The following is a 15399-nucleotide window of genomic DNA, read 5'->3' as shown; positions in this document are numbered from 1 at the left end:
ATCTAATTACTTTAAAGTACTGATTTATACTTTACTTTTTTCTTTTTGGCTGCCCCAAGGCATAGGGAGCTCCTGGGCCAGGGAATAACCTCTGAGCTGCCAATCCCCTTGTGCCACAGCAGGAACTCTAACCCTTTGTTTCTGACACAACACACCTCAATCCATACTAACCAAAAGGTTAAGAATGCCCATTCAAATAATCATATAACTGGATTCAGTGGACTAGCTTTGTACCGAAACAAAGACAACCCCAAAAGAATGGCTGAAAGACTAACATGTGAAATTAATGATAGGGAAAAAAATTGTAGAGATCTGTGCAAATTACAGCACTTTCTTCCTAGAAGTATTTCTGAATTTTTAGAGGGCTGAAGATAAAAAAGTAGCTGCACAGGCAAAATAAAAGTAGATAAGGAGTTTCCCTGTGGCTCAGCAGGTTAAGGATCTGGCATTGTCAATGCTGTGGCTCTGGTTACAGCTGTGGCTTGGGTTCAATCCATGGCTCAAGAATTTCCACATGCTGCGGGCTCACCAAAAAAAAAAAAAAAGAAAGACTACTGAATCATAATTGGCTTTCTGGTCCTATGGAAAACAAACTTTAAGAAGTTCTATCAGAAAAAGCATTATAGGGGAAAAAGTTTAAATGCTCCTCAATGATAAATTCAATGAAATTAGTTACTTGGAAGCAATTGCAATTGCTATTTCAGATAATTCAGGCAGAATTTAGTCAATCAATTCGACAGTTTTGGGTTTTGGTTTTGTTTTGATTTTGTCTTTTTAGGGCGGCATGCGCTGCATCTGGAAGTTCCCGGGCTAGGGGTTGAATCAGAGTATAGCTGACAGCCTATACCACAACAACGCCGGATCCAAGCTGCATTTGCGACTTAACACCACAGCTTACAGCAACACCAGATCCTTAACCCACTGAGTGAGGCCAGGGATTGAACCTTCGTCTTCATGGATTCTAGCCAGGTTCATTACCACTGAGGCACAATGGAACTCCGTTCGACAGTTGGAACCAGGGTTTCTAACTCAGCACCGCTGATACTTTGGGCTGGATATTGTGGGGAGCTGTCCCATTCATTGCAGGGTATTTAGCAGTATTTCTGGCCTCTACCCACTAGATACCAAGAGCACTCCCGTGACTGTGAGACCCATAAACGTCTCCGGACATCGACATGTGAGGACAAAAATCACCCTAGGTTAAAAACCACTGGGGTGGAGCCAGCCTCAGTACTCATCCTTACGATCCAGAGAGTTCTGAAAAGCACATCATAACTACAGTTACAGAAACATTTCACTGAGTAGAGTGCATGACTCAGGGTAAAGTTATGACCTGAGTTTTCCACTCTCTTTTTGAAATACCACATTCTCTAAAGGGCAAAAGCAACACACCCCAAAACGGAAACATACCATTTTCATGCCCTGTTCTTGCTGGCAGTCTTGACTTTCTTAAAGTCCCTAATCCGCAGACAAGGCCAGAGAAAACACATCAGCATACGTGATGGTTCAGTACACTAAAGCCCTCAGCCAACTCTAGAACTGCTGGGTGTGGTTCCTTTTCGGTTGATGGTGGGAAAAAGCTTTTCTTTTTTGGTCTTTTTGTTTTTAGGGCCACACCCATGACACATGGAGGTTCCCAGGATAGGGGTCTAATCAAAGCTACAGCCGCCAGCCTATGCCACAACCACAGCAACAGCAACACCAGATCCAAGCCACATCCGCCACCTACACCACAGCTCACGACAATGCAGGATCCTTAACCCACTGAGCGAGGCCAAGGATTGAACCCGCAACCTCGTGGTTCCTAGCTGGATTCGTTTCTGCTGCACCACGACGGGAACTCCTAGATACAATATTTTTAAGGTTGTTTCAGTGAAAATACTAAATGCAACTCAGAATAGTAGGGGAAATTACATTCTATTTAATTGAAAGTTTAAGAGGAAGCTTTTTCTCAATTTATTTGTTGTAGAAAATCTTTGTACTTTAGCACAGAATGCTGAACCAAACCACATTTTCTTTGTCAATTAAGAATTTTGGAGTGTTTCCAAAAAAAAATTTTTTTTGGAGTGTTTCATGGATTTATGAAGATCAATTATGACTAAACAGTATTATACAGTCAGAAATGCAGAGACCAGGCTGAATCTAAAAATGATACTAGTCTATATACCACAAGGAAATACATGGTTTTTGTTTTTTAGGGCTGCACCCACAGCATATACAAGTTTCACATAAGGAAGTTCCCCAGCTAGGGGTCGAATTGGAGCTGTAGCTGCAGGCCTACACCATAGCCATAGCAACTCAGGATCTGAGCCGTATCTGTGACCTACACTACTCACAGCAATGCCAGATCCTTAACCCACTGAGTGAGGTCAGGGATCGAACCTGCATCCTCATGGATACCAGTCAAGTTCTTAACCTGCTGAGCCACAACAGGAACTCCTACATTTTTAATAGAATGAATTCAATATTCATCTTGTTCGGCTCTTCCCTATAAATAATGAAAACCAATCTGGTTACCTGAGGGTGTTTTGTTTTTCGGGTTTTTTTTTTGTTTTTTTTTTTTTTTTTTTTGCTTTTTAGGGCTGCACCCGAGACATATGGAGGTTCCGAGGCTAGGTGTCAAATCGGAGCTACAGCTGCCAGCCTACACCACAGCCATAGCAATGCAGGATCTGCAGGATCCGAGCCATGCCTTGGACCTACACTACAGCTCTCGACAATGCCAGACCCTTACTTAACCCTCTGAGGGAGGAAAGGGATCGAAACCCACAACCTCATGGTTCCTAGTCGGATTAATTTCCTCTGCACCACGACAGGAACTCCTGTTTTGTTTTAAGGCCACACTGGTGGCATATGGAAGTTCCCTGGCCAGGGATTGAATCTAAGCCACAGCTGTGACCTAAGCAGCAACTGTGGAAAGGATGGATCCTTTAACCAACTGCTCCAGGCCTGGGATCAAACCTGTGCCTCCACAGTGACCTTAGCAGGAGGAGTCAGATTCTTAAACCACTGTACCCCAGCAGGAACTCCAACCCCAGATTATTGTAATGTGCAGCAAGCCTGAGAACCACAGCTCTACAGTAACAAAAAGATTTCCCCTCTTCATCTTTCTTTTAAAGAATACATTCCTAGAGGAGTTCTCATCGTGGCACAGTGGTTGACGAATGACTGGGAACCATGAGGTTGCGGGTTCGATCCCTGGCCTTGCTCAGCGGGTTAAGGATCTGGCATTGCCGTGAACTGTGGTGTAGGTCGCAGACGAAGCTCCAATCACACGTTGCTGCGGCTATGGCATAGGCCAGCAGCTACAGCTCTGATTGGACCCCTCGCCTGGGAACCTCCATATGCCGCGGGAGCGGCCCAAGAAAATGGCAAAAAGACCAAAATATATATATATATATATATATATTCCTAGAATCTCAAAGATAAGTCAGAAATATGTGTAAAAACTCAGACTATAACTTTAAACTAAAGTTGTATTATTTGAACAAATTTCTCAATAGCCAATACCCAAGGCCACAGAAACTTTAACAAGCATGCCTAGTCATGCCAAGTCATTACAGGTAAATTTTAAACCAGTTCTCAAACAAGTTAACACAACCTAAGGTTCCCTAAGGTACTTCACAGAAATCTTAGAATACACGATTGAACTGTGAGTAATAACTACCACTGGGGAATAGGGAAGATAAAGGACTTTGTATTTCTTACTTCTTACTATTCTCTACCAGTTCATTTTATTTTATTTGCTTTTTAGGGACACACCCACAGCATATGGAGATTCACAGGCTAGGGGTCTAATCGGAGCTACAGCTGCCAGCCTACGCCACAGCCACAGCCACAGCAGATCTGAACCGCATCTTCAACCTACACCACAACTCAAGGCAACACTGGATCCTTAACCCACTGAGCGAGGCAAGGGATCAAACCCGCAACCTCATGGTTCTTAGTTGGATTCATTTCGCTCAGCCACACCGGGAACTCTCTAGCTCATTTTAAATAATTAGTGTCGGAGTTCCCGTTGTGGCGCAGTGGTTAACGAATCCAACTAGGAACCATGAGGTTGCGGGTTCGGTCCCTGCCCTTGCTCAGTGGGTTAACGATCCGGCGTTGCCGTGAGCTGTGGTGTAGGCTGCAGACGCGGCTCGGATCCCGCGTTGCTGTGGCTCTGGCGTAGGCCGGTGGCTACAGCTCCGATTTGACCCCTCGCCTGGGAACCTCCATATGCCACGGGAGTGGCCCAAGAAGTAGCAAAGAGACCAAAAATAAATAAATAAATAAATAGTGTCAGCATATCCTTTATGATTTAGGGATCATAAAAATGAAAAATGCATGTGCTACACCAGAGAAAACCAATTTTAAAAAGGTCTATTCTGAACAACCCCTGTTTTGTGAAAACTAAGACAATTATGCTAGTACACATTACCACGTTTACCCTCTATTATTATTTGTTTTGGCAGCACTCTCGGCATGTGTAAGTTCCCTGGGCAAGGAATCGAACCCACTCCACAGCAGCGACCACTACAGTGACCCAAACAGCTGCAGTAACAACGTGGGCTCCTTAACCCACTGCGCCACAAGGGAACTCCCAACTTTTCTTAATTTTATGATTACTCCAATGAGATAAACTTTAGCTAATAAAACGACCTGCTCTACCAGTGCAATGCTTCATTACCTACAGAGAGACTTTTCAGCCAACTGTTTCCTTTACAGGTGTTAAAGCAGCAACACAGATTTCTATAGTATGAGCTAATCTGTGAGGATTTGAGAAAAAAAAAAAAGCAGGACTATTCAGTACATAATGTTAACACTTGTCGCGGTTTAGAGAGAGCTAGAGCTACGTAGGTTTTGCTTCTCTAAAAGCCAGCCCAAATGTGAAACCACGTTTTTGACCCGTTAGTTCTTTTCTCCCTTTCTCAAAACATTCCTTCCCAACTTCAAATTCAAATTTGAGGGCTGGTATCTATTTATTAAGATTCTTCAAACAATCTTCTATTCTTTTGTTGCCTTTAGATTTCGCAAGTGAAACTCCTGGTCATTTCAAGAGCACACACAGCAAGCAAGAGTAAAGCCAGGTAAAAATGACAGATGACATCGTTTTCCACGAATTTATGGTGACTGTTTGGTTTTTATTTAATACTTTTACTATTTTCTATGTCTTGAGGAAGGCAAAAGAACAAGGCACTGTACCAAGTGTACTAAAAGAACTTAATAAAAATCCATTAGGCCACATTCTTCTATCTCCTTTACGGAGATAAGTGTGGGTTGAAAATCGACTTTCCTAACACTTCTTGCCAGTAACTCAAGGTGGTTAGGATAAAAATGAAGCTTCCCACTCTAAGCCCTCCCCGGGGCGTTGGAAAAGGCTGAACAATGAAGCCTCTACCTTCCCCGCTCCCTGGGCCCATTAACACGGCCAGAACCACTCGGCCCAAGGTTCCCGGCCAGCGAGCTTGCGAGGCGCCAGGCAGGGAACGGGCAACAGCCCAGAGCGCCCGGCTCGGCCCAGGGCGTGGCCGCCGGGCGAAGCCTCTGAACGCCGCCCGGAGACCACCCGCCCTCGGGCTGCCCCAGGCGGGGAGAGGAGGAGCCAGACGGGCAGCTGCAGCCCCGAGAAGCACTAACAGCCTCTCCCAGGCGCAGGGCCCTACTCCCGAAGGCAGCCGCTCCCAGCCGGGGCCCGAAAAAGGAGCCGCCAGCGCCCGACCTGCCCGGCCCAGAGAGTAGCCCCCGGACCCGAATTCGCGGGCCAAGGGACCCCACCGAGGGGCGCGCGGTCCAATCCCGGACGACAAAGGGCGGCGGGTGGAGCCTGCGCTCTCCTCGGAGCTATAGCAGAGAGGGCTGCGGGTGAGGCACGGAGCGGGCTTGGAGGGAAAATTGGGCGCCTCACCTGCTCCTCGCGATGCAGCCGCTACCGCTCGCTGAGGGGACAACATGGAGCCTCCGCCTCCAGCAGAGGCAGCAGGGGCACAGAGAGGGGCGGGGCTGGGGCGGGAACGAACCAGGCCCTGGAGACGGGAAACGGGCGGGGCCTGGCCTCTAGAAGAAACTAGGGAGAAGGAGGGGCGCGCAGAGCCGCGAGAGAGCAACCACAACGCTGGCTGGCAGGACTCGACCGGCCGCCCAAAGAGCCGCGAGCGCAGGGCGGGCTGGGGCTGGAGAGCACACGCGGGCCGAATCCCGCCACCGCCCAACGCGCGTGCGCGTGCGCGGAAGCCTGAAACGCACCGCCGGGTACCTGGGGCTGCGCGCTGGGAGCAGCGGTCCGTTGGGAACTGTAGTTTCACACTCTCTACGTACCCGCCAGCGGTCCGCATTCTGCTCACTCATCCCGGGCGGGGAGGAAGCGGAAGAGCGGGTCGGAGTTTACTGCAGCCCTTCGACGACTGAACTACAACTCCCATGGGGCCGTGCGGGGAGGGGCGGGCCGGCCAAGGATCTCCTCCCGGCTCCTAGCCTTGCGGCCAGACCTGGGCGGAGGCCTTGGGAAAGCAGTCTTAGAACTCCTACCAGCTGCGTTTGAAATGGTTTCGGTGTTTAATGCTGGCCGGGGCCATAGTTAGGCGGCACTCTGCCCCAAGGACCGAAGGGAGACCTCAACCCTAGATGACGTGACCATCACTGGTTTTTTAAAATGATTTTGACTTCACAAGGAGAGGAATCTGTGACTTCATTGTCACCATCAGCAGCTTCGCCACCTATTCCCGTTCCTGGCCAAGCCTGATAGCGCACCATCGCCACTCTTGCCATAACTATTATAATTACCCAGAACCTCCTTCCAGCTACCTCTAGGCCCTGCCAAATCCTTGCGCTGTGAGGCCAGGGGTGAAAAGGTAAAGATACACTTAATCTTTCCTAAAGAGGATCTGTTTTGATTTCTTTTCCCTGCCCCTTCTGATTCTCTGCAAACTCTCAGGATTATTTGAATACCCTGCTCTAGGCTTTAGATTTGAGTCTAAATTCGACCTAATCTGGCCGGCAAGAAACTAGGTGTGAACATCAGAACAGGATTTCACACTGGGTATGCAGAAAGCAGGACTTGCAAGATGAGACAAAAAATCCAGGGCATTGGAGGTCAAGTTGTGGCTCAGCAGAAACGAACCCGACTAGTATCCATGAAGATGCGTGTTCAATCCCTGGCCTTGCTCAGTGAGTCAGTGATCTCTTGTTGCCATGAGCTGTGGTGTAGGTCACAGTCGCAGCTCAGATCTCGTGTTGCTGTGGCTGTGGTATAGGCTGGCAACTGTAGCTCAGATTTGACCTGGGAACTTCCATGTGCCGCAGGTGCAGCCCCCCCCCCCCCCAAAAAAAAATCCAGGGCCTTATGTGGCATGCTCAGAAAGAGAGGGGGGCCAGAGGCCAATGACTTGTCACTACTGCAACATCCATTGTGTATTCCCATTGCCCACTGTCTTCATAAGACTTCTCTCCATCTAACTTATGTTTTACTTTTCTTTTTGTTGTCTCTTCCCACTAGAATATAAGTTCCAAACAAATTTTTGTAATTATTCACTGCTATAAATCCAGTGCCCCCACCAGTGGCGTGCCGATAGTACAACCTCAAATGTTTGTTGAATGGATGATTAAAGAAGTTTTGTGTTACACCTAACACCGCTTACTCGCTTTTTTGTTCCTTTAATACTGAGTTTTTTGCTTTTGAGCAACATACCCTGTTCTATTTTAAGGGCTCCCAATAGAGATCCACTGAAATCCATCCTGTCAGGAAATGACCACCATATACTGACTTATTATATCTTTCTCAATATAGCATCATCAAAATCAGTGTTAGCACATCAGCCTTCCTCATACATTGTAGAAGTTTTGGGGCACTTGGAGCAACACAATACAAATTATACATAGGCTTTAGGATTAGTCACAGTTTAGAAAACAACCCCTGTAAATGAAAACATGTAGTTTCCTTTTCAAATATCCAGATCATCAAAAGATACAGTGGAGATTCTGGAGTTCCCGTCGTGGCACGTGGTTAACGAATCCGACTAGGAACCATGAGGTTGCGGGTTGGATCCATAGCCTCGCTCAGTGGGTTAAGGATCCGGCGTTGCCGTGAGCTGTGGTGTAGGTCGCAGACAAGGCTCGGATCCCGAGTTGCTGTGGCTCTGGCGTAGGCCGGTGGCTACAGCTCCAATTCAACCCCTAGCCTGGGAACCTCCATATGCCGGAGGAGCAGCCCAAGAAACGGCAAACAGAACAAAAAAAAAAAAAGAAAAAAAAACAGTGGAGATTCAAAATGCTAAATATTGATGAGACTGATGAGAGCCTGCCTTCAGTCATCTCATTCTGAATTGAGTCATGTAGTATAACCAGAGGCTGAGCTTTCCTTGGGGTTTTCCACAAGTAGATGACTTATAAACATGAATGGTCAAGGCTACTGGCTTTGTGGTCAGACTGACAGGGCTCTGAATTCTAGCTCTGATGCTTACCAGCTGTGCAAAGGGGTGAGTTACTTAACCGCTTTGAACTCATCATCTGCCAAATGATTTGAATACTCAAGTCATCGTGTTGTTGTAGGCTAAATGAGATGTAAGCGTTTGGCAATTATGACTGATGCCAGGTTAGTGCTCAAAAATTGGTAATCATGTTCCTTCCGGAAAAGCAAAACAAAGTCATAAATATTCAAGATACTGAAGTATGTAGCAAAGCACAGAAATAGCAAAAATTGTTTTCTGCAGTAGCATCCACTGTGACTCAGGTTCCAAAGCTTTCCAAAATAGGGTGTTTGTTATGTGCCAGGCACAGTGCTAGGCAGTAATGCTGCAACAATGCATAAGGAACATTCTTGTCCTCCAGAGACTCACAGCCTGTGGCGTAAACAGCCAAGTCAATAATTATCACTCACTGACTGTGCTGGGGTACAGCTCAGTCTCCTCTCCTACTGACTACTCACAGGATCCATGTATAAGCAATAGTCAGGCACTAGGAAGGGACAGACTGGACTGCTGGCATCCCTGGAGGTCATTTAAATACCTTATTTTGCTCTTGTATAATATGAGGTGTCCTAGTTTATAAAAAGAAAATAGTCAACCCCAATTCGTAGGGTGTTATTAACTATCAGGCCCTCAACATGGTCACACCATAAAAGCTCAAGACCCATCAGCTGCTTTGTTATTATTATTGCAGCAACAGCAGGGCCAACAGCACAGCTGTCTAACACTTCGACAAAATTTCTAGAATTGCTGTCAAGGCAAGATAGAAATATATTTAACTGTGTGTATAGCACACTACCATTTGTTTAAAAGGGTGGATGAGGTAGATTTACTACATTCACCCTTGCTTTTGCCACAAAAGTTACCTATGTGAGTGTGTGGGGGGGAGAACCAGTGCGTAGAGAGGGGAGGGGTTAGTGATAGAATAAAACTTTAGCGTATGTATGCTTTTGAGTATAAACACATATATGGCATGTGAATATATGCCATATACTTTTTTAATTAAAAACATTTTTTTCCTAAGAGTCAAGGAAAAATAGGATAATAAGATAGCGTAGAAGATGAGATGGGAAATAAGCTTTGTAAATACCAGTCTTGGGAGTTCCCCTTGTGGAGCAACAGAAATGAATCCAGCTAGGAAGCGTGAGGAAGCACGAGGTTACATGTTTTGATCCCTGACCCGCTCCGTGGGTTAAGGATCCAGCGTTGTGGTGAGCTGTGGTGTAGGTTGCAGATGCAGCTCTGATCTGGCATTGCTGTGGCTGTGGTGTAGGCTGGCAGCTATAGCTCCGATTTGACCCCTGGCCTGGGAACCACCATACACTGTGGATGTGGCCCTGAAGGAAAAAAAAAAAGCAGAAGCAGTCTCATAAGGACAGGACCAAGAAAGATTTCCCATCTCAATGCCTCAGCAGTAAAAATTGCTCAGCAGGAGTTCCCATCGAGGCAGTGGTCAACAAACCCAACTAGCATCCATGAGACACGGGTTCCATCCCTGGCCTCGCTCAGCAGCTTAAAGATCCGACATTGCCTTGAGCCTTGGGTCGCACACTCGGCTTGGATCCTGCATTGCTCTGGCTGTGGTGTAGGCCAGCAGCTGCAGCTCTGATTGGACCCCTAACCTGGGAACCTCCATATGCCGAGAGTACGGCCCTGAAAAGACAAGACTGAAAAAAAAAAAAAAATTGCTCAGCAGAACTCCTGAGAACTATACTTCAGTGAGCACCTTAAAAATCCCATCTGTGCTACCTGCTGTGTAACAGCGGGATATGCAGCCTCTTGGAAGCACTGGGTTGGATCCCTAGCTGGGCACTGTGGGTTAAAGGATCCAGCACTGCCGTACCTTTAGCCTAAGTCAAGACTGCGGCTCAGATTTGATTCCTGTCGAGAAAGCTCCATATGCCCCGGGGCAGCCAAAAATGGAAGAAATATTTAAAAATCCCATCTGAGCAATTCCTTGCTAGAAAACTTAACGCTGAATCCCCATTAGCCTTCAAATGAAGCCTCAATTCTTTCAGGCTCTGTTACTACTCCACATTCTAGCTCCGATACATCTGCCCCATCTTATCTCCTTCTGGTCCCAATTCAAGCCCTTGACTCTAGCCAACCTGGGCTAACCACACCCAAAACATTTCACACTTCTAAGCCTTCCGTGCAGCCACCACGAGAGACTGTGTGGTCTCCCATTGCCCTAATGCAGCCTGTGGAGGGGAGGGGCAAGAGAGGATCAAATCCAGGCCAAGTTCTGCTAGACAAGCCAGCATTGAAGTGCATCATGGGCTGAGCTGGGAGGAAGGGGTGTCTTTCTATGGTTGGTCTGCCTACAAGGAGGTTTTATTGCATCTTTGCACAAAGCAAAACCCATGTGTTTTCTCCATACTATTCTCCCTTACCTTTAATGACCTCCTTACCAGTCCAAACTCCCGTCCAACTCAGCTTCCTCATAAAACCTCCCCAAGTCACTGTAATTTGGTAATGATTTCCTCTACTCTTTCTGTCTTTTTAGGTCTGCATCTTTGGCATATGGAGGTTCCCAGGCTAGGGGTTGAATCAGAGTTGTAGCCACTGGCCTGCATCACAGCCACAACAATGCCAGATCCAAGCCTCGTCTTCAACCTACACCACAGCTCACAGCGATGCCAGATCCTTAACCCACTGCGTGAGGCCAGGGATCGAACCTTCGTCCTCATGGATACTAGTCAGATTTGTTTACGCTGAAACACGACAGGAACTTCCCTCCCTCTACTCTTAAATCCGTACAATTCACTCGTCATCTAATCATAGCATATAGTTTTGTGTTGTTGGTTATTTTTGGTTGCTATTTAATCTGTATTTTTTTTAACTTTATATATGTTCCAAGCCCCAACAGAGTAGTGTCATACACACAGCAGGTGACCAGCAAACATTTGTGGAACAAACATGTATACAAATAACATTCCAAGCAAGAGTCAGTCTCAGGGAAATTGACTGGCACAGCAAAAAGGAGCAGGAAGGAAAGGCAGCTTCAGGAACTGGACCTAGCACAAAGACCTTTTATGTAAAAAATCTGAAGGGTCTGAAGATCTGAAGAGACCACCAAGACCACATCCATGTCTTGATTTTTATCCTCTTTTCTCTGTGTCTAGATATGGAAACAGACTTCCTTTCTAGCCAGGATCTGCAGATCCTAGCAATTGCTGTTGGGGTTAGGGATGAGCATCATTCATTTCCTTATCCAGTCTTTAATAATGTAAATTTTTTAAATGTATGCATTTGTCAGAATGGGTAAATAACTGGCTTGGTTATCAGATTGGCTTGTATTTCTCTTTGTCATCTAGAGGACAGAATGCTGCATTATCAACTAATGCTGTAAGTGCCAGAGTAAGATATTTGCCATGAAGTTATTTTGGGAAATATTCTTCTGTGCCTTTTTTAGAGTGTTTCAAAAGCCAGGAGTTTTTTTTCCTGTCTGGGCTTTACCTGACCTTAAAACCTGTCAAGGGCAGATGTAGTCCACTGCCTGTTCTAGAACATTTCCACTGGTCAGATCCCTTTTCCTCTGTGAGACTGCTTGGCTGACTACCTCCTCCTTCATGAGGTTGCATCTTTACAGGATCTGCTGATCCTGCAATTGCCGAATCAGGTCATCGATTGCTGCTTTAGCAATAACAAGGCCTATAGCCTTGCTTTTTATTACTTCCAGTCTACTTTCCCCCTTTTAAAAGAATAGTGCACATTTCAAATCGTTTGACCAGGTATATGGAGACTTTTGCAAGCCAATGGAAGAGAAGCCAAAAAATGAACAAAATCCAGCATAAGCTAGATATCCGCTTTCAAATACAGTTTCTTAAGGACGCCTTTTAGGCTACGAATAAAATTGAATTATGTGTCTTTTGGGCCACGTTCTCAATTTTTACTACGTCATTTTACCATCCCCCATAACCAGAGCCGGGATGTTATCTCCTGGCTCTTTTTTTCTCATTAGCTCAGCTCTTTTTCAATCAGAACATGTCTTCTCTACCTGTTAGTCTATTAAGAGAAACGGACAACCTTAGGACCCAAGGTGGACCCCTCTTTTTAAGGAGATGAGAATTTGAAGCAGGTTCTGCAGCTGCAATGCAATGTGACTGGAATGAGTAATAGTTTTTCATTCTGTACAGCGTCTTTCTCCAAGTGCCAAATGGGAGATCGTGTCATGGCTGCCTCATGGTGATGAGGTATTATGACACATTCAGAAAAATTCAGAAAGCACCTTGCAGAATGGGCCCTCACTGTGGTTTTCACTTTATTAGTGTCACGGGGGGGTGGGGTGGGGAAGCATCAGACAAAAGACTTGGGCTCTAGAATTTGCAGGAAAAATATTCTCCACTAATGGAAGCAAAAATAAATTTCTACCGTTAAAACACGTAATCAGTTTACTCAACGCATTCACATAAAAAGCCGCGAAGCTCTAAACCGCAGGCCCCCCTCCCAACTTTGCCCGCAGTGGTGGGCGGGGCTTTTTGCTTGGCCACGCCCCTTGCGCCAGGTCCCGGAGGGGCGCGGCCCACCCCGGCCTCCGGCCTCAACGCTGCGCCGGGAGGGTTTTGCCCCTCCTTCTCAGCAGGAGCTTAGCGGAGGGGAGGGGGCGAGGGGGGGGGGGGGGGTACTGTTCTTGCGCCTGCGCCTTGCGTCGCTGGGTGCCTCAAGGCGACCGCCGCCCGCCCGAGGGTCCTTTGTGCGCCTGCGCGCTCGCGCTCCCGCCCTCTCGCGGCGCTGGGCTTAGTCAGTCAGTCTGTCGGAGTCTGTCCTCGGAGCAGGAGGGGCGAAGCGACTTCGGAGAGCTAGCCGCCGGACTCGATTATTCTCTTTCCCCTCCTCTCTCCCGTCCCACAGCTCTCTTCACCCCTCTCCCTCCCTTGCTCGCGCAGCCATGGCGGAGCTGTCGGCGGCCACTCAGTCCCCGTCCGTCTCGTCGTCCTCCGGGGCCGAGTCCTCTGCGCCCGGTGGCGGCGGTGGGAGCCCGGGAGCCTGCCCCGCCCTGGGGGCGAAGAGCTGCGGCTCCTCCTGTGCGGGTGAGGCGCGCCGTGGGGGGACCTTAACCTTGGGGGGGGGGGTCCTGGGGGGTGAGGCCGGTGAGTCACCCTTGCCTACGGGGGCCTTAGCCCCCAGGAACGAGCGTCTGGAAAATGGGCTAAGGGGGAGGGCAGTGTAAGGTGGTGCTGGTGGTGAGGAAATAACGGCGTGTGAGGAAAACAGGTTGGGGGGAGGGGGATATTCTAGAGAGTGGGCGTTAACGCCAAGACGGTGCAGGTGGGGAAGGACAGTAGTGCGGGCGAGCCGTCCACTGAACCGGGGTGATTTAGTGGAGCATTAGCGAGATTGAGAGGATTGGGGCAGGTTGGTGGTCGAAGAGATGATTCGTTAACGATTTCGAGGGGATGGCGGTGAAAGGGTTGCATTGCAGGCACGCAGGCAGGTGTTGACATAATCAGACATGCATGGTAGTCTTCCAAAAAAAATGGTTTTTTTGGTTGCCCGTGGGGAGGATGAGGAAGTTTCATGGAAACACGCTACAGTGTTTTCTATACTGTTTTCATCTTCCTTAGATTTTTTCCGGCCAGACTCTAAATGCCTGATTTTTCTGAGGCTGCGGGGTAGAGGGAGGCGTGATGAGAATATCTCAGGGAAGATTTGGGAGGGAGCCGCTGATGGTCCAAGATGGATCCGTGGCTGCATCTGCAACACAGCCTGCTCTTCACTGGCGCGGCGTGGGGGTGGGGACATGTAATTACCTTCTTATATTCTAGACGGTAATAGAGTCATTTCAAGCTATCAACCTGTTTTAACTTCATGCTTTCCGTTGGCTGTTAATGATCGAAGTATAACAAAAGGGGGGGTTACCGCAGAAAGAGGGGAGGGAGAGAAGATTCAGACAAAGCAGGGTCTGGTTGAACCCCCTTCTCCTCCCATCACTGTGAAAGACTAGGAGGGAAGCTGCAGGCCGCTTTTAGTTTCCATTGTATACGCGTCTGCCTGCTGGTGGGAGCTGGCTGGCAAGCTCCCCTCGTGCAGAGATCTGCAGTGCAGATGCCTTCCTGAAAAAAAAAAAAAAAAATGCTCCATGAGCAGGTGGTGGTGGTTCTTAAAGGAACTAGTCTTCGAAGAAAAAAAAAAAAAAAAGCCTTTTGTTAAAGGAAGGGCCATAAGCTCTGGAGAGTACAGATAATTTTGCTCTTTATTTAGTCACCTTAAAGGATTTGGAGAGGTTTCTAAATACTTCATTGTCTCTTTTGGCAGAATCTTGGGTTGATTCTTCTAAAGAACAGAATTGATCTGAGTTTTAAAAATATTCTCTATGTGAATTTTCAACAGTGGATTTCCACATAAGAGCTTTGGTACCCATTTGGATTTTCCAGTGTGCTTATGGCCGTTTCAGTAGAACCCTATCAGAGGAAGCTTCTGTAATGTCAAGATTAGCTGTCCAGATAAAGGAATGAGGCAGCAAATTTAGAACCCTTGTCCACTTAAAACCACCACTGTTTCTTCAAATTTTTGTGTTCTGGGAAAAGATCCAGATGAACAGCAGCTTTCCTATATACTTAGCAACTTGGTGTTTTGGCTTTAATCACTTGTCATGGCTTACTTACTGTTCACTTGGGCATACCTCTTGATTTAAAATTTTTGATTCACTTGAGAAATAAATCTGATACTCTACCTTAAACTCTTATCCATTGCAAATATGTATTAATATTGTCTAAAAATCATTAATAGTGGATTCAATGCAAGATCCTTATTTGTCAGGTCACGAATTGAAAAGTTTAGCTTAAGACACTGCAGTGTATAGTCATCGTTTCATTGCAGAACTCTTCCTCCTTGCAGAATGTTTTTCCCATCTCTCAGAGGAAATGTCTCAGGCTTCTGCACCATGAAAATAAGATGAAATTTGTTATTCCAAAATTTGATTAGTTGAAAAAGGATTCTTAAAAAATCTACC

The 15399-nt window shown here is 47.0% G+C and overlaps 2 protein-coding genes across 6 annotated transcripts in view; one reads left to right on the top strand and one right to left on the bottom strand.

Annotated features, from left to right (window-relative positions):
- The window catches only part of ATL3 (atlastin GTPase 3), a 44742-nt gene extending 38393 nt beyond the window's left edge, over window positions 1-6349 (bottom strand). The window contains exon 1 of one of the 3 annotated variants that reach the window (XM_047775446.1): window positions 6239-6349. In XM_047775446.1, the coding sequence (XP_047631402.1) occupies window positions 6239-6317 (79 nt within the window). In that variant the 5' untranslated portion in view covers window positions 6318-6349. Of the gene's footprint in view, window positions 1-5890; window positions 6201-6228 lie in introns of those variants that run through there. The other 2 variants (XM_047775448.1, XM_047775447.1) reach the window with 2 other exon arrangements.
- Window positions 6350-13132: 6783 nt separating this feature from the next.
- The window catches only part of RTN3 (reticulon 3), a 65821-nt gene continuing 63554 nt past the window's right edge, over window positions 13133-15399 (top strand). Inside the window, exon 1 of one of the 3 annotated variants that reach the window (XM_047775444.1) lies at window positions 13133-13477. In XM_047775444.1, coding sequence (XP_047631400.1) covers window positions 13336-13477 — 142 coding nt within the window. In that variant the 5' untranslated portion in view covers window positions 13133-13335. The remainder of the gene's footprint in view (window positions 13478-15399) is intronic. The other 2 variants (XM_047775443.1, XM_047775445.1) reach the window with 2 other exon arrangements.

This window comes from Phacochoerus africanus, chromosome 4 (genome assembly GCF_016906955.1).
Source record: "Phacochoerus africanus isolate WHEZ1 chromosome 4, ROS_Pafr_v1, whole genome shotgun sequence".
Lineage (NCBI taxonomy): Eukaryota > Metazoa > Chordata > Mammalia > Artiodactyla > Suidae > Phacochoerus > Phacochoerus africanus.
This window is presented reverse-complemented; position numbering and strand designations above follow the sequence as displayed.